Genomic DNA, 23,976 nt, shown 5'->3' on the forward strand with positions numbered 1-23,976 from the left:
ATCCACCGAGTCTGCACATCTTTGGACTGTGAGAAGAAACCAGAGCACCCAGAGGAAACCCACACAGACACGGGGAGAATGTGTAAACTCCGTACAGACAGTTAACCAAGGCTGGAATCGAACCCGGGTCCCTGGCACTGTGAGACTGCAGTGCTAACCACTGAGCCACCATGCGTAGGACGGACCTATACCACTGGGATGGACACCACCTGAACAGGGCCAGGTCCAGTGTCCTGGTGAAAAGCATACATAGGGTGATTAAAGGACTTTAAACTAGTAAGTGGAGGGGAAAGGGAGAAGTGAGTGTAGTGGGAGAATAACAATTAATGTTAGACAATGCAGCAGGTTAGCAGGTGATGAAGAAGCTTAAACTCCATTGAAAAATAGTAAAAACGTTAAAGGGAAGGAGAACTCCAGTTCCAGAGATGTAGAGGAAAGGATAGCAAAGATGATTCTCAATAGGAGCGAGAGAGACAGGGTAGTTGTCATGGGGGACTTCAACTTTCCAAATATTGACTGGGAACACTATAGTTCGAGTACTATAGATGGTTCAGTTTTTGTCCAGTGTGTGCAGGAGGGCTTCCTGACACAGTATGTAGACAGGCCAACAAGGGGCGAAGCCACATTAGATTTGGTACTGGGTAATGAGCCCCGCCAGGTGTTAGATTTGGAAGTAGGTGAGCACTTTGGTGATAGCAATCACAATTCTGTTATGTTTACTTTAGCGATGGAAAGGGATAGGTGTATACCACTGGGCAAGAGTTATAGCTGGGGGAAAGGCAATTACGATGAGATTAGGCAAGATTTAGGGAGCATAGGATGGAGAAGGAAACTGCAGGGGATGGGCACATTCTAAATGTGGAGCTTATTCAAGGAAAAGCTCCTGTGTGTCCTAGATAAGTGTGTACCTGTCAGGCAGGGAGGAAGCTGTAGAGTGCGGGAGCCGTGCTTTACGAAGGAGGTGGAATCTCTGGTCAAGAGGAAGAAGGCAGTTCAGTTAGGGCACTTGAAGGCTATGAGGTAGCCAGGAAAGACCTAAAGAGAAAGCTCAGAAGAGCCAGGAGGAGACATGAGAAGTAGTTAGCGGATAGGATCAGGGTAAACCATAAGGCTTTCCAAAGGTATTTAAGGAATAAAAGAGCGATGAAAGTAAGATTAGGCCCAATCAAGGATAGTAGTAGGAAGTTGTGTGTGGAGTCAGATGAGATAGGGGAAGCGCTAAATGAATATTTTTCAATCGTATTCACTCTAGAAAATGACAATGTTGTCTAGGAGAATACTGAGATACAGGTTACTAGACTAGGTGGGATTGAGGTTCACAATGAAGAGGTATTAGAAATCCTTCAGAGGGTGAAGATAGATAAGTCCCCTGGGCCAGAAACGGAATTGTGGGAGATACAGCAGTTTGGATCGGAAATTGGCTTGCTGAAAGAAGGCAGAGGGTGGTAGTTGATGGGAAATGTTCATCCTGGAGACCAGTTACTAGTGGTGTACCGCAAGGGTCAGTTTTGGGTCCACTGCTGTTTGACATTTTTATAAATGACCTGGATGAGGGCGTAGAAGGATGGGTTAGTAAATTTGCAGACGACACTAAGGTCGGTGGAGTTGTGGATAGTGTAGAAGGATGCTGTAGGTTGCAGAGAGACATAGATAAGCTGCAGAGCTGGGCTGAGAGGTGGCAAATGGAGTTTAACGCAGACAAGTGTGAGGTGATGCACTTTGGTAGGAGTAACCAGAAGGCAAAGTACAGGGGTAATGCTAAGATTCTTAGTAGATGAGCTGAGAGATCTCGGTGCCCATGTACACAGATCCTTCAAAGTTGCCACCCAGGTTGACAGGGCTGTTAAGAAGGCATACAGTGTTTTAGCTTTTATTAATAGAGGGATCGAGTTCCAGAACCAAGAGGTTATGGTAAAGCTGTACAAAACTCTGGTGTGGCCGCACTTGGAGTATTGTGTACAGTTCTGGTCACCGCATTATAAGAAGGATGTGGAAGCTTTGGAAAGGGTGCAGAGGAGATTTACTAGGATGTTGCCTGATATGGAGGGAAGGTCTTACGAGGAAAGGCTGAGGGACTGGAGGCTGTTTTCATTAGAGAGAAGGTGGTTTGAAAGGTGACTTAATTAAAACATATAAAATAATCAGAGGGTTAGATAGGGTGGATAGGGAGAGCCTTTTTCCTAGGATGGTGACGGCGAGCACGAGGGGGCATAGCTTTAAATTGAGGGGTGAAAGATATAGGACAGATGTCAGAGGTAGTTTCTGTACTCAGAGAGTAGTAAGGGAATGGAACGCTTTGCCCTCAATGGTAGTAGATTCGCCAACTTTAGGTACATTTAAGTCGTCATTGGATAAGCATATGGATGTACATGAAATAGTGTAGGTTAGATGGGCTTGAGATCGGCATGACAGGTCGGCACAACATCGAGGGCCGAAGGGCCTGTACTGTGCTGTAATGTTCTATGAGCTCAAGAGCTGTTAGTAATGGAGGTAATAAGACCCAAAAAGAAGGTGCAAAAGCTGGCATAAGGGCACTTTATCTGAATGCTCCGAGCATTCAAAACAAGGTGGATGAGTTGACAGTGCAAATCATGGCAAATGGGTATGATTTAGTGGCCATTACAGAGACATGGTTACAGGATGGTCATGACTGGGAGTTAAATATTCAGGGGTATCAAACTGTTTGGAAGGACAGACAGGAAGGTAAGGGAGGTGGTGTTGCTCTAATTTTTAAGGATGCTATCAAGGCAGTAGTGAGAGATGATATAGGTTCTACCGAACAAAATGTTGAATCCATTTGGGTGAAAATTAAGAACAGCAGGGAGAGGAAGTCACTGATAGGTGTGGTCTATGGGCCACCAAATAACTACATCGTGGTGGGGCAGGCAATAAACAGAGAAATAGCTAATGCATGTAAAAATTGTGCAGCAATCATCAAGGGGATTTTAATCTACATATCGACTGGCCAAACCAGGTCAGTCACGGCAACCTTGAGGAGGGGTTCATAGAATGCATCCGCTATAATTTCCTTGAACAATACATAATGGAACCTATGAGGGAGCAAGCTATTCTAGATCTAGTCCTGTGTAATGAGACAGGAATAATTAATGATCTCATGGTTAGGGATCCACTGGGAAAGAACAATCACAGTATGGTCGAATTTAAAATACAGATTGTGAGATGGTTAAATCCAGTACCTCTGTCCTGCGCTTAAACAAAGGAGACTATGAAGGAATGAGGAAGGAGTTAGCTAAGGTAGAATGGGAGCAAAAACTTTCTGGTGAGTCAATTGAAGAACAGTGGAGGTCTTTCAAAACAATTTTTTTACAGTGCTCAACAGCAGTATATTCCAGTGATAAGGAAGAACTGTAGGAAAAGAGAGAACCAACCATGGATGCCTAAGGAAATAAAGGAAAGTATCAGATTTAAAAAAAACACATGCAAAAAAGCAAAGAGTAGTGGGAAACTAGTAGACTGGGAAATCGTTAAAGGCCCACAGAAAGCCACAAAAAAGTTATAAAGAAAAGTAAGATAGATAATGAGAGTAAACTAGCTCAGAATATAAAAACAGGCAGCAAAGGTTTCTATAAATATGTAAATCATAAAAGAGCGGCGAAGGTAAATATTGGTCCTTTAGATGATGAGAAGGACAATTTAATAACAGGAATGAGGAAATAGCCAAGACATTAAACAATTATTTCGTGTTGGTCTTCACAGTGGTAGACACAAATAACATGCCGAAAACTAATGGCAAGAAGGTTATATAACAGGTGAGGACCTAGAAACTATCATTATCACTGAGGAGGTTGTACTGGGCAAGCTGATGGGGCTAAAGGCAGTCAAGTCTCCTGGCCGTAATGAAATGCATCCCAGAGTACTTAAAGAGGTTATGGGGGAAATAGCAAATGCACTAGTAATTATTTACCAAAATTCACCAGACGATGGAATGGTTCCCACAGACTGGAAAACAGCCAATGTGACATCACTGTTTAAAAAAGGAAGGAGACAAAAAGCAGGTAACTATAGGCCAGTTAGCTTAGTTTCAGTAGCGGGGAAAATACTGGAATCTATCATTAAGGAAGAAATAGCAAAACATCTGGATATAAACTGTCCCACCCAGCATGGGTTCACGAAGGGTAGTTCTTGTTTAACTAATTTGGTGGAATTCTTTGAGGACATTATTTGCATGTTGGACAATGGGGAACCTGCGGATGTGGTGTATCGGGATTTTCAGAAGGCATCTGACAATAGACAATAGGTGCAGGAGTAAGCCATTCGGCCCTTCGAGCCAGCACCACCATTCATTATGATCATGGTTGATCATCCAAAATCAGTATCCTGTTCCTGCCTTATCCCCATAACCCTTGATTCCACTATCTTTAAGAGCTCGATCCATCTCTTTCTTGAAAGTATCCAGAGACTTGGCCTTCTAGGTCAGAGCATTCCATATATCCACCACTCTCTGGGTGAAGAAGTTTCTCTTCAACTCTGTTCTAAATGGCCTACCACTTATTTTTAAACTGTGTCCTCTGGTTCTGGGCTCACCCATCAACGGAAACATACTTCCTGCCTCCAGAGTGTCCAATCCGTTAATAATCTTATATGTCTCAATCAGATCCCCTCTCATCCTTCTAAACTCCAATGTATACAAGCCCAGTCGCTCCAATCTTTCAACATACGATAGTCCCGCCATTCCGGGAATTGACCTCGTGAACCTACGCTGCACTCCCTCAATAACCAGAATGTCCTTCCTCAAATTTGGAGGCCAAAACTGCACACAGTACTCCAGGTGCGGTCTCACCAGGGTCCTGTACAGTTGCAGAAGGACCTCTTTGCTCCTATACTCAATTCCTCTTGTTATGAAGGCCAGCATGCCATTAGTTTTCTTCACTACCTGCTGTACCTGCATGCTTGCTTTCATTGACTTATGTACAAGAACATCCAGATCTCGTTGAACGTGCCCTTTACCTAACTTGGACTCCATTTAGATAGTAATCTGCCTTCCTGTTCTTGCCAAAGTGGATAACCACACATTTATCCACATTAAACTGCATCTGCCATGCCTCCGTCCACTCACCTAGCCTGTCCAAGTCACCCGTTATTCTCATAACATCTTCCTCATATTTCACCCTGCCACCCAGCTTTGTGTCATCAGCAAATTTGCTAATATTACTTTCAATACCTTCATCTATATCATTAATGTATATTGTAAATAGCTGCGGTCCCAGCACTGAACCTTTTGGAATGCCACTGGGTCATGCCTGCCATTCCGAAAGGGACCTGTTTATCACTACTCTTTGCTTCCTGTCAGCCTGCCAATTTTCAATCCAAGCCAGTATTTTGCCCCCAGTACCATGTGCCCTAATTCTGCTCACTAATCTCCCATGTGAGACTTTATCAAAGGCTTTCTGAAAGTCCAGGTCTACCACATCCACTGGCTCTCCCTTGTCCATCTTCTTAAGTACCCTGGGATGCAGACCATCAGGTCCCGGGGACTTATCAGCCTGGAGACCTAACAGTCTATCCAACACCATTTCCTGCCAAATATAAATTCCCTTCAGTTCATCCATTACCCTACGTCCTTCAGCCACTATAACATCTGGGAGATTGCTTGTGTCTTCCCTAGTGAAGACAGATCCAAAGTACCTATTCAACTCTTCTGCCATTTCCTTGTTCCCCATAATAAATTCACCCGTTTCTGTCTTCAAGGGCCCAATTTTAGTCTTAACCATTTTTTTTCTTTACACATACCTAAAAAAGCTTTTACTATCCTCCTCTATATTTTTGGCCAGTGTGCGTTCGTACCTCATTTTTTCTCCACGTATCGCCTTTTTAGCTATCGTCTGTTCCTCTTTAAAACTTTCCCAGTCCTCTGGCTTCCCGCTCATCTTTGCTATGTTACATTACTACTTTTTTTAATCTTTATACAGTCCTTAACTTCCCTCGTCAGCCACGGCCACCCCTTAGGATCTTTCTTCCTCTTCAGAATGAACTGATCCTGCACCTTCTGCATTATATCCAGAAATACCTGCCATTGTTGTTCCACTGCCATCCCTGATAGGGTCTTGAACCAATGAACTTTGGCCAGCTCCTCCCTCATAGCTCCATAGTTCCCTCTGTTCAACTGCAATACTGACACTTCGATTCTCCCTCCTCCCTCTCAAATGGCAGATTAAAACTCATCATATTATGGTCACTACCTCCTCATGGCTCCTTTACTTTGAGGTCCCTGATCAAATCCGGTTCATTGCACAACACCAGATCCAGAATTGCCTTCTCCCTGGTATGCTCCAGTACCAGCTGTTCCAAGAATGCATCTCGGAGGCAATCCACAAACTCCCTTTCTTGGGGTCCAGTACCATCCTGGTTTTCCCAGTCTACCTGCATGTTGAAATCCCCCATTACAACTGTAGTAATACCTTTGCGAAAGGCCCATTTCAACTCCTGATTCAACTTACACCCTACATCCAGACTACTGTTTGGGGGCCTGTAGATAACTCCCATTATGGTCTTTCTACCCTGAGAATTCCTCAGCTCTATCCATACTGACTCTACATCTCCTGATTCTATGTCCCCCCTCGCAAGGGACTGAATATCATTCCTCATCAACGGCGCCACCCCACCCCCACTGCCCGTCAGTCTGTCCTTTCGATAGCACGTATAGCCTTGAATATTCATTTCCCAAGCCCTGTCCACTTGAAGCCATGTCTCAGTTATCCCCACAACATTGTGCCTGCCAATTTCCAAATGAGCCTCAAGCTCAACCACCTTATTTCTTATGCTTCGTGCATTCATATATAATATTTTTAATTTGTTACTCCCCTCATCCTTCTTATCAATCCCTATTTCACCTGACCATTCTGTACGAACCCTTCTTGAGTTTTCTGCTCGGTTGATTCTGTTGTCTTTCCTAACTTCTCTTACTTTCACTTTCCCTTTAACTTCCTTCTTATATTTCCAGTATGTCCCCTTCCCCCCACTACTTATTTTAAACACACCTGCACTGCAGTGGCAAACCTGCCTGCCAGCATGCTGGTACCCCACCTATTAAGGTGCAACCCGTCCCTCTTGTATAATTTATCCTTACTGCAAAACATACCCCAGTGATCCAAAAATTTGAATCCTTGTTTTCTGCACCAGTTCCTCAGCCACACATTCAAGTCCATTATCTCCCTGTTCCTACCCTCTCCAGCCGGAGGAACTGGAAGCAAACCGGAGATTACCGCCCTGGAAGTCCTGCTTTTCAGTCCTCTTCCGAGTTCTATGAAGTCCCGCTGCAGAATGTCCCTCCTCTTCGTCCCGACATCATTTGTGCCAACATGCACCACCACCTCTGGCTCTTCACCTTCACCCTTGAGGATTCTCTGCACTCTGTCAGTGACGTCCTTGATCCTGGCACCCAGAAGGCAACACACCATCCTCAAATCCCGCCTGTTGCCGCAGAAACCCCTGTCAGTCCCTCTCACTGTGGAGTCCCCTATTACCACGGCTCTGAGTGATGTCTGCCTCCACCCCAATTTTCGATTGACTGCCAAGCTGATTCAGTGTGCTTCGTGCATGATGTGGGAAGTCAGGGACACTGATGATGCTACTGGCTCCTATAGCTGTGGAAAGTGTGAACACATTCAGCTTCCGAAGGAGCATGTTGCAGCACTAAAGAGCGAGCTAGATGACCTCAGGCTCATCCGAGAGAATGAGAATTTTCTGGACAGGACCTTCAGCGAGGTCATTACACCGAGGATACCAGAAGAGAGAAGGGAGATGACGATGAGGAAGGAAGAGATAATTCAAGTACAAGAGAGCCCGGGGGAAGTACCTCTCGTGAACAGGTTGACTGTCTCGGAAACTGTCGAGACAGATGACACTGCCAGTCCGAGATGCGACAGTTTCCGAGAGAGTCAACCTGTTCATGAGAGGTACTTCCCCCGGGGTCTCTTGTACTTGAATTATCTCTTCCTTCCTCATCGTCATCTCCCTTCTCTCTTCTGGTATCCTCGGTGTAATGACCTCGCTGAAGGCCCTGTCCAGAAAATTCTCGTTCTCTCGGATGAGCCTGAGGTCATCTAGCTCGCTCTTTAGTGCTGCAACATGCTCCTTCAGAAGCTGAATGTGTTCACACTTTCCACAGCTATAGGAGCCAGTAGCATCATCAGTGTCCCTGACCTCCCAAATCATGCACGAAGCACACTGAATCAGCTTGGCAGTCATGTCCTTCACCCTCTTCACCCTGGCGTAATCTCCTCACTCAGCCTCTTCACCAACACTCCAGAGCCAAAGACGTGCACTTCTCTCACCAGACACTTCCCTAGACCCCCTTTTTTCTTGCTGCAAGTCTGTGGACTCTTAATTAGGTTAGAGGAGGAGGGAGGGAGGGAGGCCCTACCGTGTAGGGCCTGGGGCCTAGAACACACCTCCTTAAATAGCACTCACCTACCTTCCCAACTGCCTCTGTACTGTGGCTTCAGTTCCGCACGGCACTCGCCGCTCTCTGCTGCAAAAAGGACTGCTGGCTTCGAGGTAGGTACTTAAATAGCACTCACCGACCTTCCCGACTGCCTCTGTGCTGCGACCTCACTTCCGCCTAGCACCCGCCGCTCTCTGCTGCCAGAAGGTGCATCACCAAAGGCTGCTACATAAGTTGCACGGTATTACAGATAATGTATCAGCATGGATAGAGGATTGTTTGACCAGTAGAAAGCAAAGAGTAGAGGTAAAGTGGTGTTTTTCTGGTTGGCGGTCAGTGGCTAGTGGTGTGCCTCAGGGATCAGTGTTGGGACCTCAACTGTTTACAATTTACATAGATGATTTGGAGTTGGGGACTAAGTGTGTCTAAATTTGCAGATGACACTAAGTTGAGTGGTGGAGCAAAGTGTGCAGAAGACACTGAATGTCTGCAGAGGGATATAGATAGTCTAAGTGAGTGGGCAAAGGTCTGGCAGATGGAGTACAATATTGATAAGTGTGAGGTCATCCATTGTGGTAGGAATAACAGCAAAATGAACTGTGTTTTAAATGGTAAAAAATTGCAGCACGCTGCTATGCAGAGGGATTTAGGTGTCTTTGTGCAGGAATCGCTGAAGGTGGGACTGTAGGTGCAGCAGGTGATTAAAAAGGCAAACAGAACTTTGTCTGCTATTGCTTGAGTGATGAGTTTAAAAACAGGGAGGCTATCCCACAGCTGTATAGGGTCCTGGTGAGACCACACCTGCAGTACTGTGTGCAGTTTTGGTCTCCTTACTTGAGAAGAGATATACTAGCACTGGAGGGGGGTGCAGAGGAGAGTCACTCGATTGATTCCAGAGTTCAGACGGTTGGATTATGAGGAGAGACTGAGTAGACTGGGGTTGTACTCATTGGAATTCAGAAGAATGAGGGGAGATCTTATAGAAACATATTAGATTATGAAGGGACTAGGTAAAGTGAAGGCAGGGAGGGCATTGCCTCAAAATAAAGGGAAGCAGATATAGGACTGAGGTCAGGAGGAATTTCTTCACCCAAAGGGTTGTGAATCGGTGGAATTCCCTGCCCAATGAAACAGCTGAAGCTACCTTGCTGAATGTTTTTAAGGCAAGGCTGGATACATTTTTGAACAGTAACGGAATTAAGGGTTATGGTGAGTGGGCAGGTAAGTGGAGCTGAGTCTCAAAGATCAGCCACGATCTTATTAAATGGCGGGGCAGGCTTGAGAGGTTAGATGGCCTACTCCTGCTCCTAGTTCTTATGTTCTTATTCCAGGATTACCCTCCAATCATGGGCAATTTTAGCACATGAGAGAGGACTCTATTTTCAGTAATTCCTGACTAGAACTCAAGGTTGATATATGCAGGTACGTCTCTGGTGGTTTCTGTTTGCATACCAAAAAAAATTAAAGCGTCAGAAAAATTAAAGCATCAGAGAGCCAAATTTCATTCATGCTTTGCACTCCTAGTTACTTCAAAGTCATCAGACATCTCACCGTGGACACAGACAAGTTTAATCTTATCATCCAATAAGGAAAGAATTTTGACAAAAATAGTTTAGGCACCTCGATTTGACAGCTAGTGTCATAAACCAGATGAACTGTCACAAGCTGGAGTTCGGTCTACGAACAGCAGAAGTGTTGTTTTGAGGCCTGTTATCACTAATTTTGAAAATTGGCACTTCTGTATTTTATTTAGAAACACTGAAAATAAGGATAGGCCATTTAGTCCATCAAGCCCAATCTGCCATTCAACGCGATTATGGGTGATCACCCAACATGGTACCCTATTCCCATTTTCTCCCACTTTGATCTCTTTAGTGCAAAGAGCTACATCTAACTCCTTCAGGCTGAAGCTAGGAGAGATATACTTGCCATAGAAGGAATGTAGCAAATGTTTACTTGGCTGGTACTAGGAATGGCAGAAAAATCATAAATGGAGAGATTGGGTCGACAGGGCCTGTATTCACCAGGGTTTTGGATGTAAGTTTGCTCACTGAGCTGGAAGGTTCGTTTTCAGACGTTTCGTCACCATTCTAGGTAACATCATCAGTATGCCTCCGGTGAAGCGCTGGTGTTATATCCCGCTTTCTATTTGTGTGTTTAGGTTTCCTTGGGTTGGTGATGTCATTTCCTGTGTTGGTGATGTCATTTCCTGTTCTTTTTCTCAGAGGGTGGTAGATGGGCTCCAAATCAATGTGCTTGTTGATGGCGTTCCGGTTGGAATGCCATGCTTCTAGGAATTCTCGTGCGCGTCTCTGTTTGGCTTGTCCTAGGATGGATGTATTGTCCCAGGATGGATGTGTTGTCCCAATCGAAGAGGTGTCATTCCTCATCTGTATGTCAGGATACTTGTGATTGTGGGTCACGTCTAGTATCCTTACATACAGATGAGAAAGGACACCACTTCGATTGGGACACACATCCATCCATCCTAGGACAAGCCAAACGGACACACTCACGAGAATTCCTAGAAGCATGGCATTCCAACCGGAACGCCATCAACAAACACATTGACTTGGAGCCAATTTACCACCCTCTGAGAAAAAGTACAGGAAATGACATCACCAACCCAAGGAAACCTAAACACGTAAATAGAAAGTGGGACATAGCAGCGCTTCACCGGAGTCTCACTGATGATATTACCCAGAATAGTGACAAAACGTCTGAAAACGAACCTTCCAGCTCAGCGAGCAAACTTACATCCAGAACCTCAACCTGAGCTACAAATCTTCTCAAAACTCGCTATCACTAGGGTTTAGATGGATTAAGAGGAGATCTGATTGAAACACAAACTTCTAATGGGAATCAACAGTCTAGATGTGAGGAGGATGTTTCCCTCGACTGAGCATTTAGAATTCGGGGTCACAGTCTCGTATAGGTAGACCATTTAGGGGTCAGGTGAGAAAGCATTTCATAGAGTGGTCAACCTATAGAACTCACTACTACAGAAGGCTGTCAAGGCTGCATCACTGAGTGTGTTTAAGACAGAAATTGACAATTTTTTTTAGATACTAAAGCATCAAAGGGTATGGAGAAGGCAGAAATATGGAGCTGACATCAAGACCAGACACGATTGTCTTGATGGAGCACGCTTCAAGGACTGTATGGTGTACTTCTACTCCTTGTTTCTATGCTAACCACAAGACACATGAGCAGCAATTAGACCATTCGGCCCATTGAGTCCTCTCTGCAATTCAATTATGGCTGATAAGTTCCTTAACGCCATTCTCCTGCTTTCTCCCCGTAACCCTTGATTCTCTTGATAATCAAGAACCTATCTATCTCTCTCTTAAATGTACTCAATGACCTGGTCTCCACAGCCTTCTGTGGCACTGAATTCCATCGATTCACCACTCTCTGGCTGAAGAAGTTTCTCCTTATCTCTGTTCTAAAAAGTCTTCCCTTTACTGTAAGGCTGTGCCCTCAGGTCCTAGTCTCTCCTACCAATGGAAGCATCTTCCCAATGTTGACTCTGTCCAGGGCATTCAGTATTTTGTAAGCTGCAATTGGATCACCCCTCATTCTTCTAAACCTCAATGAGTATAGACCCCCAGAGTCCTCAAACATTCCTCATATGTTAAGCTTTTCATTCCTGGGAACAATCTTGTGAACCTCCTCTGAACCTGCTCTCAGGTCAGTACATCCTTCCTGAGATATGGGGCCCAAAACTGCACATAATACTCCAAATGTGACCTGATCAGAGCCTTATTAAGCCTCAGTAGTACATCCCAGCTTTTATATTCAAGTCCCCTCAAAATAAATGTCAACATTGCATTTGCCTTCCTGGCTATTGGCTCAACCTGCAAGTTTACTTTGAGAGAATCCTGGACTAGAACTCCCAAATCTCTTTGCATTTCAGACTTGTGAATCCTCTCCCCATTTAGACAAGTGTCTATAGTTTTATTCTTACCAAAGTGCATGGTCTCACACTTTCCCATGTTGTACTCCATCTGCCACTCCTTTGCCCACTCTCCTAACCTGTCCAAATCCTTCTGCAGCCTCCTCACCTCCTCAATATTACTGCCCCCTACCTATCTTTGTATCATCTGCAAATTTAGCCAGAATGCTGACAATTCCTTCATCTAGATCATTAGTGTACAAAGTGAAAAGTTGTGGTCCCATCACCGAGTCTTGTAGAACACCACTTGTCACTGGCTGCCATCCTGAGAAAGACCCTTTTATCCCCACTCTCCACATTTTACCAGACAGACAATCTTCTATCCATTCTGTCCAAGTTGCATAGTGACAATCTCTAACACAGTATGCCCTGGAATGATTCAACCAGAAATGCAAACAAATTATTTTACACAGTCTTTGACTCTACATCTCACATAAATAATTTATATCCCTTAAGGAGTCTATAACTCTTTCTTAGAATTGCTAGCATTTGTCTCCTTAAACTGAGATAACAATGGACACCATGGTTCTATCCCAGTGTCCAGAAATGGACATTCATTCCACTATCAACTCTGTCATGGTAAATACATGTTAATTTAACCTTGGCATGTGTGGGTTATGTTCACTTGAGAGAATGTCCCTTTTTAACTAGATGACTCAATTTATCTAAATTAAAACTTTAATTCCTAAAACTGAAAGATATATTCTAATACACAAGATGCAATATGTAACATGTAGTTAGATAGTCACATTCTGAGTCATGATCAGACGACCACCGTTTCAGTCAATTAACTGAGACCGAGCTGCAGACACTGTGACATATCATGGAGGGGCACTATGTCATGTTTCAGGGGATGTCATACCCCTTAGGTTAATTACATCAAATTTGGTCTGTGGTCAGGAACTAAAGGGTGTGACTACAAGTGAGGCAGTTACTGGGATCCAGAATTTAGCTTTGGAGGAGCCCAAATCATCTCCACTATGTACCACAAATAAAAACAGATGTTGCTGAAAAAGCTCAGCAGGTCTGGCAGCATCTGTGAAGAAAAAAAAATCAGTATTAACATTTCAGGTCTGGTGATGCTTCCTCAGAAATGATGGCAGCTAGGAAAACGTCAGTTTACATGCAGAAAATAGGAGGGGGAGTGGGGTGGGGTAGGGTGTTGTCCGTGTACGAGAGAAACAGAGGAATTGAAAGAATCAGATAGAGTCTTTGTGTTCGGATGAGGCCAACTTTGACAAGGGAGTCTCTGAAATATCCACCTTCTTCCTCAATTGAGGATTCCCTAGCACCATTGTCGACAGGGCTCTCAACCGGGTCTGACCCATCTCCCACACTTTTGCTCTCACACCCTCTCTTTCCTCCCACAAGAGCGATAGGGTTCCCCTTGTCCTTACCTACCATCCCATCAGCATCCACATCCAGAGGATCATCAGACACTAGTTCCACCGCCTCCAGTGAGATGCCACGACCAGAGACATATTCCCCTCCCCTCCCCTCCCCTCCCTTGTCCACCTTCCGCAGGGACTACTCCCTCCAGGACACCCTGGTCCACACTTCCTTCACAATGATACTTTCAAACAGGAGAAAAGAGAGCAGCAGACTATCGGGGAGATTGTTCTGAGAACTGCTCTAGAGTTCAGGAAAAAAAGGAGCAGTGAACCTTCACAGCTGACTGGCTGTGAAGTTCCTAGCTTCTCTCAACATGGGAGTTCAGACCAACAAAAATCAACAAACTGTGAAATTTCACAGCTGATCTCAAACAGACCTCATCACAACTACTCACAGCTTGGGATCAATTTTCTAAGTCTTAAGAAATCTCAATTTTTTAAAAAATCTACAATGATGAGTAGGGTGTTTATATATGAATGTTCTATTGTGTTCTGTCTCCATTAAACTTTTGTTTAAAAATATAAAACACAGGTGTTAAGTTATTATAGGGCAGTGTCTTTAAGGACAGGAAAGCTGTGCTATTTTGTGGGCCTGTGGATTGTTCAGGTGCATAGATGGCCTTTGATCAAGTGATGTGCTCTTCCTTTTGGATGTAGGAGATTAGGGATTATGTCTGCAGGAAGTGTGTTTAGTTGCAAATCCTACTGGATTGCCTGGGTCGGTTGGAGCAGCAGTTAGACGCAATGAAGAATTTACAGGAGCCGGGGGAGTGTGATGGATGGCAGTTTCAGGAAGGTAGAAAGGCCACAATAGAGTTGGGTAGACAGGTTACCTTTAGGAAAGATAGGAGAAGTAAGCAGATAGTGCAAAAATCTCCTTTGGCTATCCCCACCTTAAACAAGTATACTCTTTTGGGTAATACAGGGAGTGATGGACTCTTGGGGGAATGTAATACTGACAGCCCAGTTTCTGACACCAAGACTGGCTCGACTGTAATTAGGGGTATGTCTGGTTCTAAGTGATCAATTGTGCCAGGGACTCTCCAATCAGAGGCAGAGACAGACATTTCTGCAGCCGACACTGAGGCATCAAAGCCAGGGTAGGGGAGTCCAAGACTAGAGGACACAGGTTTAAGGTGAGCGGGAAAAGGTTTAAAGGGGGCAACTTTTTCACACAAATGGTAGTGTGTATGGAACAAGTAGGCAGAAAAGATAGTGGAGGCTGGCACAATTACAACATTTAAAAGGCATTCGCATGGGTATATGAATAGGAAAGGTTGAGAGAGATATTGGCCAAGTGCGACAAATGAGGCTGGATGAATTTAGGATATCTGGTCAGCATGGATAAGTTGGACCAAAGGGTCTGTTTCTGTGCTGTACATCTCTATGACCTGATGGGTCACAATACTGAAGGAAGTAATTGAGGAAATCGATGGGGCTTTGTGGGAAAAGTTTGTATCCTCTCTTTAAGAGAGATCCCAGAGGAGTGGAGCATAGCCAATATCATTCCTTTGTTTAAGAAGGGCACCAGGGATAATCCAGGAATTTATAAAATGGTGAACCTTACACTCATGCTAAGGAAATTGTTGGAGAAGATTCTCAGGGACAGCATTTACTCACATTTCGAAAAATATGGACTAATGAAAGATAGGCAGCATGACTTTGTTCAGGAGAGGTCATGTCTCACAAACTTGACTAAATTTTTTTTAAGGAAATGACAAAGAGGGCATAGTCACAGGGTCACACACCAAACCATCCATCAACCAGTCTGTACCAACCATAATCCCAAACTAAACGAGTCCCACCTACCTGCATTTTGAACATATCCCTCCAAACATATCTTTTTCATGTACTTATCTAAATGTCTTTTAAATGTTATAACTGCACCCACATCTACCACTTCGTCTGGAAGTTCATTCCACACACGAACAACTATGTAAAAAAAACCTGCCTCTCATGTCTTTTAAAAAATTTTATCTCTCACCTTAAAAAAATGTCCCTAGTCTTGAAATTCCCCACCCTAGGGAAAATACACCTGCCATTCATCTTATATAAATCCTCAAGGTTTCTTTGCAATCTTGCTTTTGTATCTGCTTCAACTGTCTCCTCTGTGTAAAACAAAAACTTGCCTCTCACATTCACCTATAAACTTCCCCCCCTTTCAGCTTAAAATCTATGCTTCGTCATAATTGACATTTCTACCCAGGGCAAGGCAATGGATGTTGTCCACATGGACTTTAGCAAGGCCTTTGACAAGGTCCCTCACAGCAGGCTGATATAGAAGGTGAAGTCACAAGCGGCCTGCTATAAGCTGGGAAAATGGATACAGGACTGGCTTAGTCATAGAAGGCAGAAAAGTGGTCGAAGAGTGTTTTTCTGACTGGAGATCTGTGATCAGTGGTATTCCTCAGGGATCAGTACTGGGACCCCATTGCTTTTAAGATAAAAAAATGTTTTAGAGGAGAACTTAGGCGGACTGAGTAGTTAGTTTGAAGACGACACAAAGGTCGGGGGGAGCTGAGGATAATAAGGAGGGCTGTCAGAGGATACAGCAGGATGTAGACAGGCTGGAGACTTGCACAGAAAAATGGTATATGGAATTTATTTCAGACAAACGTGAAGTGATACATTTTGGAAGATCTAATGCAGAAGGGAACTATACAGTAAATGGTAGAACTCTTCGAACTCCTTATGTACAGAGGGATCTAGGCATATGGCATGCTTGTTTTCATTGGTCAAGGCATAAGTCTCAAAATCGGTAAGTCATATTGCAGCTATATAGAACTTTAGTTATGCCATATTCAGAATATTTTGTATAACTCTAATCATCACACAACTAGAAGGATGTGGAGGCTTTGGAGAGGATACAGTCCAGGTTTAGTAGGATGTATCCTAGTTTGAAGAGTATTAACCACGAGGAGAGATTAGACAAACTTGGTTTGTTTTCACTTTAGCATCAGAGACTGAGTGGCAACCTGATAAAAGTTTATCAAATTATGACCAAAATAACTTTAAGGTCAAAGGGGGAAAGTTTATAGGAGATGTGACAGCAAGTTCTTTTTCTTTTACGAAGACGGTGCTAAGTGCCTGGAATGCACTGCCACAATTGAAGCAGATTCAATCCAATATTTAAGAAGCACCTTGACAGATACATGAATAGGCAGGAATTGAGGGATACAGATTGTATCAAGGCAGAAGGTTTTTATTTTAGAAAAGCAACATATCATTGCAGGCTTGGAGGGTCTGTTCTTGTGCTGTACTGCTCTTTGTATTGGAGGCAGGATTTATAAAAGGGAACCAGTAGATGAAGCGTATTAGGATTTCCAAAAAAAATCAATAAGGTACTACATAAAAGATTTCGCATAAGATAGAAGCTCATAGTATTGGAGACAATATACATTTGAGGATATTTTAATACAGAAGACAAGTCAGCCTTTATCATACTGGAAAGACATTTTTCATGAAGTGCTACAGGGGTCAGTCCTAGAACATCGATATTTGCTTTCTAAATGAATGGCTTGGAAATGGTGGGCAGAGTTTAACGCATTCAAATTTGATGAGGACATAAGGAATATGCAAGGGCACATAGATGGGTTGAGAGAGTGGCAAAAAACGTGACACGTGGAGTTTAATACTATAGGGAAGCTACTTCTGATAAGGCAAGCTGTGGACTTGATGGCTTCAGAGGATGCAAGAATCTAAAGAATTATCAATAATATCACATCATAGACCTGAAAATCCTCAAGATGACTAACACCAGAACAATTCCAGCAGTAGAACTTCAGAGAACAACACGTCATGACGATCAAAATCTCCACATCAAAAGCCAGACACTGTTTGTTGGAATTGTACCTAAAGTCGGCCATTAATCAGGTAATAACCAAATTGAGCAATAAGGCTTAACTTGCCCACTTGAAGAATCTTATTTGGGTCACTACACGCAATAAAATTTAAATCATTTGTTTCTGTGCCTTTTGGCTGTGAGATTTCTTAATAAGTAGCTAAATTAAAGGTAACTCGTCCAGATTTACCCGCAACAGTTTGCACCTACCACACTCCCTGAAAGTACATTCCAGATCAAGCCCCTTATCTCACAGTGGTTTTTACTGAATCACCCTGACAAGACCACAGCAGATATACTTACTGACAGCCAGAACCATTAATAGATCTGACCATTTTGCACAGTTGTGGCTCATTAAACCTACTTTATATTTTAAATATATGCAGCTTACCTTACTTCGATATTGTGATTTAACGTTCAGAGCTTTCAGCAGTACTGCTAACTGCAATTGCTGTAGGTGAGATAATTCATTCACTTCAGCTGTCAACAGTTACCAAATGAGAAAGAAAATTTCATACCACTTGTCCATATAGCTCCTTTAACTTGTCAGTTTGTTGGTCTATATTTTCAATAGTCTTCAATGCTGTTTCTATTCGGTTCAGTCTGTATTCACAGTAAGCCTTCTCAAAGGCAATCACATCACTGAATAAAGGGAAAGAATAACAGGTAACAGTGAAGGACTCAATTAGAAGAATTATTTTTGAACTGGTGTAGTCAACACAGAAATACAGGATTTCCCTGCTATAAACAAATAGTGACACATATCTTTGAATTATAGCCAAAACCCAGGTGCGAACGGATTCCATTCTGGAAATTGTTCACAAGTTGATTTGTACGCAAATCAGAATGCACCACAGGATAATATAAAGGGGCCATTCATCAGTACAGGGAATGATCGTATGCAGGGTCTTTGAAATTACAGCCCACATGCGATCGCAAGTACGAGTGTTCATGAGTCGGACATTCATGAATTAAGGACTCCCTATAATCTGACTATCAAAAATATCATTTTACATGACAAGCTGGAAACCTAAAAATGCAATGTTATAACTGTAACCACACTTTAAAAGTGCTTAATTGATTATAAACTATTTTGGGATGTATTGAGGTTTATAAAATGCAGTAAGAAAATAAAATCACGAGGAGTAATGAGAAGGTGAATCATAGGTAACCTTTCCCTAGGGTGAGGGATTTCAGGAATGGGGGCATATTCTTCATTTGAGAGGAAAAAGATTTAAAAACGATATGAGGGGCAATTTTTTTTCACACAGGGCAGTTCATGTGTGGAATGAACTGCCAGAGGAAGTGGAGGACGTGGTTACAGTTTAAAAGACATTTAGATAAGTACATCAATAAGAAATGTCTGGATAGATATGGCCCAAATGCAGGTAGGTTGGACTAGTTTAGCTTGGGATTATGGTTAGACCAAAGGATCTATTCCCACGCTGTATGACTCTGTAACTCAAAGAATCAAGAAGCAGGAATAGACAATTCAGCCCCTCAAGCCTGCTTCGCTATTTAATACAGTTATGGCTGTGCGCATCTCAAGTCCCAACAACCACTGCATTCTGGATTAGTGAATTCCACAGACTCACTACCTTTTGAGAGAAGTAACTTCTTCTCATACAGTCATGGTGTAATACAGCATGGAAACAGGCCCTTCAGCTCAAACTGGTCCATCTTCTCATCTTGCAATTGTTTACAATTTACACAGATGATTTATTTTTGGGAACCAAGAGTCGTGTGTTAAAGTTTGCTGATGACATTAAAATGAGTAGTAGATCAAGTTTGCAGAGGGCACAAAGTCTGCAGAGCGATATAAATATGGTTAAGCGAGTGTGTAAGGGACGGCAGATGGAGTACAATATTGGCAAAGATGAGGCCATCCATTTTGGTATAAACAACAGCAAAATGGACTATTATTTAAATGGTGAAAAATTACAGCATGCTGCTGTGCAGAGGGATCCGAGTGTCCTCGTATGTGAAACACAAAAAAATTGGCTTGCAGGTGCAACAGGTAATTAAGGTGGCAAATGAAATATTGTCCTTCATTGCTAGAGGAATGGAGTTTATGTTGCACTGGCATGCACCAGCAGTGGAGGGGAGGAAAAGGAGGTTCACTAAGTTGATTCCGGAATCCAGAGGGATGGCTTATGAGGAGAGATTGAGTAGACTGGGACAATACTCATTAGAATTTAGAAGAATGAGGGGGAAATCTTACAGAAACATATAAAATTATGAAGGTAATAGAGAAGTTAGAAGCAAGGAGGTTGTTTCCACTGGTGGGTGGAACAAAAATGCGCAAGGGGACACATCCTCAAAATAAGGAGTGACACAGTGGCTCAGTGGTTAGCACTGCTGCCTCACAGCGCTAGGGACCCAGGTTCGATTCCACCCTCGGGGGACTGTCTGTGTGGAATTTGCACGTTCTCCCCGTGTCTGCGTGAGTTTCCTCCGCGTGCTCCTTTTTCCTCCCACAGTCCAAAGGTGTGCAAGCTGGGTGGATTGGCCATGCTGAATTGTCCCATTGTGACCAGGGGTATGTAGATTAGGGGGATGGGTCTGCATGGGATGTGCTGAGGGTCAGTGTGGACTTGTTGGGCTGAAGGATCTGTTTCCACACTGTAGGGATTCTATGATCTATTCTATAAGGTGCAGCAGATCTAGGACTGAGTTGAAGAGGAACTTTTTCACCCAAAGGGGTGTGAACCTGTGGAAGTGCCTGCCCAGTGAAGCAGTTGAGGCTACCTCATTGAATTTTTTTTAAAGCAAAGACAGATAGATGTTTGAACAAGAAAGGAACTGAGGGTCTTGGTTAGTGAACAGGCACATTTAGGTGTGAAATGTACTGTAAATGGCAGAACCCTTAGGAACATTAACATACAGATGGGTGTGCAGGTCCACAGTTGCCCACAAGTGGCCAAAAACGTTTAAGAAGGAACATGGCATGCTTGCCTCCATCGGCCAGGGCATGGAGTACAATAGTTGGCAAACCATATTGCAGCAATATAAAATCCTTGTGAAGCCACATTTGGAGTATCACGGGAAGTTTTGGTCACCATATTACCGGAAAGACGTGAAAGCTTTGGAGAGAGTGCAGAGAAGATTTACCAGGATGTTGCCCTGTCTCAAGGGCACCGGCTATGAGGTAAGGTTAAAAAGAGGAGGACTGTTTTCACTGGAAAGGTGGCAGCTGAAAGGAGACCTGATAAAGGTCTACAAAATTATGGGAGGCATAGTCAGCAACTTTTTCCAGGGTTGAATTTTCAATTACAAGGGGGCACAGGTTGAGGGTGCGGGGGCAAATGTTTAAGGGATATATGGTGTGAGGAAAGTTTTTCATGCAGAGTGTGGTAGGAACCTGAAATGCACTACCAGTGGCGGTGGTGGTGGAAGCAGGCACATTGGCAACATTGAAGAGGCTTATGGACGGTCACATTAATAGGGAGGGAATAGAGGGATATGGACTGAATAAGGGCAGATTAGTCAGGGCACGATGATCAGCACAGGCTTGAAGGGCCAAACAGCCTGTTCCTGTGTTGTACTTCTCTTTTGTCCCTTCTAAATCTTTCCCCTCTCACCTTAAACCTATGCCCTATAATTTTGGATTCCCCTACCCTGGGGAAAAGACCTTGGCTATTCACCTTATCTAAGCCTCTTGTGACTTTGAAAACATCTGTAAGATCCTGAGCCTCTTGTATTCCAGTGGAAACTAAGCCTACCTAGCCGCTCCTTATAACTCAACCCCATCTAATTTCAGTGTAATCCTCATAAATTTGTTTTGCACTCTTCCTGTCTAATAAGATCCTTCCTGTAGAAAGGTAACCAGAATTGTATGCAGTACAAGATAATAAAATGTGAGGCTGGATGAACACAGCAGGCCAAGCAGCATCTCAGGAGCACAAAAGCTGACGTTTCGGGCCTAGACCCTTCATCAGAGAGGGGGATGGGGTGAGGGTTCTGGAATAAATAGGGAGAGAGGGGGAGGCGGACTGAAGATGGAGAGAAAAGAAGATAGGTGGAGAAAGTATAGGTGGGGAGGTAGAGAGGGGGTAGGTCAGTCCAGGGAAGACGGACAGGTCAAGGAGGTGGGATGAGGTTAGTAGGTAGGAGATGGAGGTGCAGCTTGGGGTGGAAGGAAGGGATGGGTGAGAGGAAGAACAGGTTAGGGAGGCAGAGACAGGTTGGACTGGTTTTGGGACGCAGTGGGTGGAGGGGAAGAGCTAGGCTGGTTGTGTGGTGCAGTGGGGGGAGGGGACGAACGGGCTGGTTTTGGGATGCGGTGGGGGAAGGGGAGATTTTGAAGCTGGTGAAGTCCACATTGATACCATTAGGCTGCAGGGTTCCCAAGCGGAATATGAGTTGCTGTTCCTGCAACCTTCGGGTGGCATCACTGTGGCACTGCAGGAGGCCCATGATGGACATGTCATCTAAAGAATGGGAGAAAGAGTGGAAATGGTTAGCGACTGGGAGGTGCAGTTGTTTGTTGCGAACCGAGCAGAGGTGTTCTGCAAAGCGGTCCCCAAGCCTCCGCTTGGTTTCCCCAATGTAGAGGAAGCCACATCGGGTACAATGGATGCAGTATACCACATTGGCAGATGTGCAGGTGAACCTCTGCTTAATGTGGAATGTCATCTTGGGGCCTGGGATAGGGGTGAGGGAGGTGGTGTGGGGGCAAGTGTAGCATTTCCTGCGGTTGCAGGGGAAGGTGCCGGGTGTGGTGGGGTTGGAGGGCAGTGTGGAGCGAACAAGGGAGTCACGGAGAGAGTGGTCTCTCTGGAGAGCAGACAGGGGTGGGGATGGAAAAATGTCTTGGGTGATGGGGTTGGATTGTAGATGGCGCAAGTGTGGGAGGATGATGCGTTGTATCCGGAGGTTGGTGGAGTGGTGTGTGAGAACGAGGGGGATCCTCTTTGGGCGGTTGTGGCAGGGGCGGGGTGTGAGGGATGTGTTGCGGGAAATGTGGGAGACGCGGTCAAGGGCGTTCTCGATCACTGTGGGGGGAAAGTTGCGGTCCTTGAAGAATTTGGACATCTGGGATGTGCGGGAGTGGAATGTGGAATATGCAGTACTCCATGTGAGGCCTTACCTAATGCGTTGTACAGCCATAACATGACATCCTGACTCCTGTACTTGATGCTCTGGCAGATGAAGGCAAGTGTGCCAAATACCTTCTACACCACTCTCTCTGCCTGTGACACCATTTTCAAGTAACTATGTACTGTACCTCTGGGTCTCTCTTGATCAATAACACTTCCCAGGGCTCTACCATTAACTGGGTAAGTTCTGCCTCGTTTTGTCTTACCAATATGCAACACCTGCATTGCTTTACAAACCAACTGCAAACAGTGAGCCTGCACCTTTGGCATATTTTTCATCTGTAACAATTAAATCCACATCCTGAACAGATTTTCAGCCCGTGATTCAGGTTTTCTTATTTGAATCTTACCTGGTAAGCACCTTCGTATGAGTATGGATAATATTAAGTGCTTCTTTAAAATTTCCGGTATGGACCAAACAGACGACTTTACAATGCAGAGCGGTGACATCATCTTTATCATCCTGCAGTACTACAGAAAGAATCAAAGGCCCAACTTTCACATTAATCCATTTTATCGAAGTTTAGATTCATACTAGAAACGAATTCAAGGAACACAAAACACAGTTCTCCAACCCAGCCAAGCCCTTAACCTCAAATCATGTCTCGCCATCTAATTTTTCCACTAAAGCTCCACGTTTCCAAGCTCCCATCCCACTACTGTACTCCATCTCCCCGTCATTCCCGGTGTCTTTCTCTCTCGTTAACCCCGCTCCCGGTGCTCAGGCCTCACAGGGACACGTCGCCTTGGCCACAAACCTCGGCCTCTCTTACTTTTATTGAGTGACTTCAGGGCCCTGCTGTAATCCGCAGTTTGGCCGCAACGATTCACCTCCGTCCACAGAACCGTTATTGATGCGCCGCTGGCCATCCCCGAAACGCCCGTTTCACCCCCGAGAGCCCACCTCACCGGACCAGGAATCCGGAGCTGCCAGCGGGATCCGCAGCGGCCGCCGCCGCCACCACCGCCACCTGCCGGCGGGATCCGGAGCCGCTGCCACCGCCGCCGCCACCGCCACCTGCCGGCGGGATCCGGAGTCGCCGCCACCAACTGGCCGAATTAAAATTTCCAACCTTCCATTTCAAAGGCATGATTTGAAAAAGTTGAATGTTTATCTTTTCAACTCCACCGTGAACAATTTGAAGCAAAATTATAGATACATTTAAAAACACTGATTTTCTTCCTTTTTATTATTAACCATAAAGATCTTAGTTATTCTAAAATGTCGAAAACAGAAACAGAATTGGTGGAAAAGCTCAGCAGGTCTGGCAGCATCTGTGCAGAGA

General features: G+C 44.3%; 1 protein-coding gene across 1 annotated transcript in view; it reads right to left on the minus strand.

Moving 5' to 3' along the window:
• srp72 (signal recognition particle 72) overlaps positions 1-23,663 on the minus strand; it is a 112,389-nt gene extending 88,726 nt beyond the window's left edge. Inside the window, exons 1-3 of the mRNA XM_059645511.1 lie at positions 23,464-23,663; positions 23,041-23,161; positions 18,110-18,233 (exon numbers count right to left, since the gene is read on the minus strand). Coding sequence (XP_059501494.1) covers positions 18,110-18,233; positions 23,041-23,161; positions 23,464-23,560 — 342 coding nt within the window. The 5' untranslated portion in view covers positions 23,561-23,663. The remainder of the gene's footprint in view (positions 1-18,109; positions 18,234-23,040; positions 23,162-23,463) is intronic.
• Positions 23,664-23,976: the final 313 nt, after the last annotated feature.

Source organism: Stegostoma tigrinum, chromosome 1 (assembly GCF_030684315.1).
Source record: "Stegostoma tigrinum isolate sSteTig4 chromosome 1, sSteTig4.hap1, whole genome shotgun sequence".
NCBI lineage: Eukaryota > Metazoa > Chordata > Chondrichthyes > Orectolobiformes > Stegostomatidae > Stegostoma > Stegostoma tigrinum.